At 42.2% G+C, this 4,053-nt stretch overlaps 1 protein-coding gene across 1 annotated transcript; it reads left to right on the top strand.

The window, feature by feature from the left end:
* Window positions 1–1,671: 1,671 nt before the first annotated feature.
* Window positions 1,672–2,559, top strand: LOC149148542 (uncharacterized). Its single transcript, XM_089442208.1, has one exon. The coding sequence runs from the start codon at window positions 1,672–1,674 to the stop codon at window positions 2,557–2,559; it is 888 nt and encodes a 295-aa protein (XP_089298334.1).
* Window positions 2,560–4,053: the final 1,494 nt, after the last annotated feature.

Here is a 4,053-nt window from a genome sequence, read left to right as displayed (position 1 = left end):
GCCAAAAGTGGAATTACCCAGCCATCGAATCAATGCCAAAATACAGTTTATGAGGGATCACGCTCTGATTGGCAAGTTTATTGGAATATGGCCAAATGAGAAAGCGCTAAGAAGCTGGATCAATTCCAAATGGAGTCCAAAATGACACATCACTCTGCACCTAGGGCCAAAGGGGTTTTTTACTGCAGTCTTTAACTGCCTAGAAGACCGAAACATGGTTTTGGATGGAGGTCCATACTTCTTTAAGTCTACAGGACCTTTTCTCAGAGGATGGATCGAACGTTTCAATCCGGATAAGGAAGACCTAAGTTGTGCACGTGTGTGGATAAGGTTGTATTCGCTACCATGGGAGTACTGGGAAGAGGAGTCCCTCCAAGAGATTGGTAATGCTCTGGGTGAGTTCATCAAGGTAGCAGAGGAAACAAAGTTATGCAGATACACATCATATGCCCGGATCTGTGTTTACATGGACCTCAAACAAGCTCTGCCAGATACGGTAAGTCTCTTTCATGAAGATGTTGAATGGATACAGTTGATAGATTATGAGCATGTACCTTTCAGATGCAGGAAATGCCATGATTTAGGCCACCTCTACAGAGATTGTCCGATGAACAGGAAACCCCCACCTCAAATGGATTCAGATAATCCAACGCTTGATGGATTTACCAAAGTGTTGAATCGCAGAAGGGGACATAAGAAATCATCAGCCACCACCAAGACCAATCCAGTTGATCTGTCAAAACCCTCAACAAGCAATAGCTTCGCTTCCCTAGCCAATGATGATATTCAAGATCCTGATAATATACCCTCAAATGAAAAGGAATCCAGCAAAGAAAAGAAAAACGGAACTCCACCGCAGTCAAGGGAAAAAGTAGCAGACGAATCGGCTCCTCTCCCAAAATCTATAACCCAGGCTTGGAGCTTCCTTGGAATGGAAATCAATGATCTAGATCCCAGTGTAGCAGCAGAGAAGGAATGTGCTGGGAACTTTCAAGAACCCCAGCTCATGGAGGAAGACACTGAGTCTATTGATATTAGTGAGCTGGACATTCTAGGCCTAGAACAAGCTTGTAAAACAGGAAACTTCGACAAAACACCAGATAGACAAATGGACAATCTGGTGGAAGTCCTCAATCGCGCTCAAAAGAAGTACTCTCTAGGAGTTCAGATTGGTAGTCAATGGGATGGGAAATTTATCACCAAAGACAGTAAAAAGAGAGGAAGGAAAACCACTCTGGAAAGAACTATCAAGATAGGCAAAGTGTTAGTTGAATCAGGCCGATATGCCAAGTTAACTAAGTACTTCAATGTCAACCCCAACCCTTCTCAATGAAGTTGATATCATGGAATATTAGGGGGCTCAATAGCCCAAGGAAAGGCAGACTTCTAAAAAACATGCTCATGCAGGAAAAACCAACCATTCTCTTTCTGTAAGAAACAAAATGTAACTCGACAATCTTGGAAAAAATAGTAGCAAAAGCCTGGCCGGGAGGGCTAGTAACAACTGTTGATGCTCAGGGCACGTCGGGAGGACTGGCAGTTCTTTGGGATGCACAAGTAATTCAACTTGATAATATACATGCAAATAAGAACTTCATCCAAGTAATATTTCACATAATCGGCACCAACATCAACGACCATATGACAAATGTGTACTTCCCTCAGGAAACCATGCACAAAGTTGAAATACTGGACACCTTATCGGAGCTAAACTCAGACAAGCTGCACCCGCTATGGATATCTGGAGGTGACTTTAATATGATAGCAAGAATGGAGGAAAAGCAGGGAGGCAGAAGCAGAGGCAACAGAGATGGGACCATATTAAAAGATTTTATTCATAATAACTGGCTGATTGATCTCCCTTCAAATAATGGTCTATTCACATGGAACAACAAAAGGGAAGAACCACACCAAATAGCCTCTCGTCTCAATAGATTTCTTATATCAGATAATGCAACTCACCTAGGTGGAGAATTCATTGCTTCTATCCTTCCTGTTTTGGGCTCTGATCACTGGCCAATAGCTCTCCATTGGAATCACCCCGGCAACAGTATTCGGCGCCCCTTCCGGTTTGAGGCTTTTTGGTTAACTCATCCTGAGTTTAATGAATTTGTTAGAGCAACCTGCCTTAAATTCAATCCCTCTGATGGCACCAAAATGTCTATATTCCAACGGAAACTTAAGCATCTCAAAGGAGAAATTAAACGCTGGAACCATTCCACTTTTGGCAACATTTTCAAAGCTCAGGCAACCCTCAATCAAGAAATGAAGAATATTCAGCAAAGGATCATCACAGAAGGGCGTTCTGAAGATCTAGTAAAGCAGGAGCAATATATCGAAAACCAAATCCTTGACAGGGCTTTACAGGAGGAAACTCTTTGGAGGCAGAAATCAAGGGTTAAATGGCTGAAGGATGGGGAAAAGAATACGAAATTCTTTCACAAAACTACAGTGCAACGAAGAATGAATAATCATATTTCCCACATCAAAAATGATCAAGGAAGCAGAATTGAAACTCATGAAGGTATTGAAGAGGAGTTCCTCAGATACTTCAAATAGGCTCATCAAGAACCCAACATAGATCGAACAGAGGCTATTGATAAAGTTACAAGACACATTCCCAAATTAATCATTGAAGAGCATAATATTCTCCTCCTCAAGCCCATAAGCCTTCAGGAGGTTGAGATTGTTGTGCATCAGCTGAAAGCAGGGAAAGCTCCGGGTCCGGATGGATTCACTTCCAACTTTTTTCACAATTTCTGGGATCTAATCAAATTGGAAGTCTGGCAAGTTGTTGAAGAATCATGCACTTTGAGATGGATGTACCCAGGACTGAATGCAACCTTCATTGCATTAATACCCAAAGCAGAGGAATCTAATACTCCGGATAAATACAGACCGATTGTTCTCTGTAACATCATATACAAGATTGTCTCCAAGGTTATAGCTACTAGACTGAAACCTCTGCTCCCTTTTATTATCTCTCCAGAACAATCTGGATATGTAGAAGGACGGCAAATCACGGATGGAATTATTTTAACTCATGAAATAATCCACTCCCTGAAGCATTCACAAAAACCAGGTATGATGCTCAAAATTGATTTCTCTAAAGCTTTTGATAGTCTAAGCTGGGTTTACATACAAAAAATTCTAACTGCCTTTGGATTTGCCCCTTCTTGGGTTAGATGGGTTATTAATATATTATCCTCCTCATTCTTCTCTGTACTCATCAATGGTATCCCGTCGCCCATGTTCCGTCCCTCGAGAGGTATCAGACAGGGAGACCCGCTCTCACCTTTTCTTTTTGTCATTTTAGCAGAAGGACTGGGTCGCAACATTAAATCTGCTCTTCTATCCCAAAGCCTCAAGGGCCTTTCTTTTTACCATTCTCCCTCCTACTCTCATCAACAATTCGTGGACGATAATATGCTCTTTGGTCATCCCTCTGTTCAAGAAGCTCGTATCTTCAAATCCATCCTTTCAAATTTCTCTGATGCTTCTGGAGCCCTTATTAACAGAGTCAAGTCACAAATTTTTTTCTTCAATACCCCTCCACCCACCCAAAGAGCCATAGCCCGAATTCTTGGTTTTACCATTGCGTCTCTTCCTTCTAAATACCTGGGGGCCCCCTTAATAGCCTCGGCTCTCAAGCATTCCTCCTGGAAAGACCTATTAGAAAAGCTAGAAGCAAGACTTTTCCTATGGACTCACAGAGCTCTTAACATGGCCAGCAGGCTTGTGCTCATTAAAGTTGTTCTTCATTCCATGCCCCTTTACCATTTCTCAATTATCGCAGCTCCTAAATGGGTTCTAAAGGACATAAAGAAGCTTCAGCGCAATTTCTTATGGGGTAATTCAGGTCCTAATCGAAAGTGGGCTCTGGTCAAATGGGACAATGTCTATCTTCCAAAGAAAGCTGGAGGTATTGGGCTAAGAGATCCAGGGCACAATAATGCGGTAATGGGCACTAAAATTTGGTGGAGATGGCTCTCAAATCCCAACACTCCTTGGGCCTCCCTATGGATGGCAAAATATGCGAACAATACCCCCATT

This window comes from Pinus tabuliformis, chromosome 9 (genome assembly GCF_031772625.1).
Source record: "Pinus tabuliformis cultivar Carrire ecotype Pingquan chromosome 9, CPIR1, whole genome shotgun sequence".
Classification (NCBI taxonomy): Eukaryota; Viridiplantae; Streptophyta; class Pinopsida; order Pinales; family Pinaceae; genus Pinus; species Pinus tabuliformis.
Note: the sequence above shows the minus strand (reverse complement) of the source record. Positions and strands in the feature narration are given on the sequence as shown.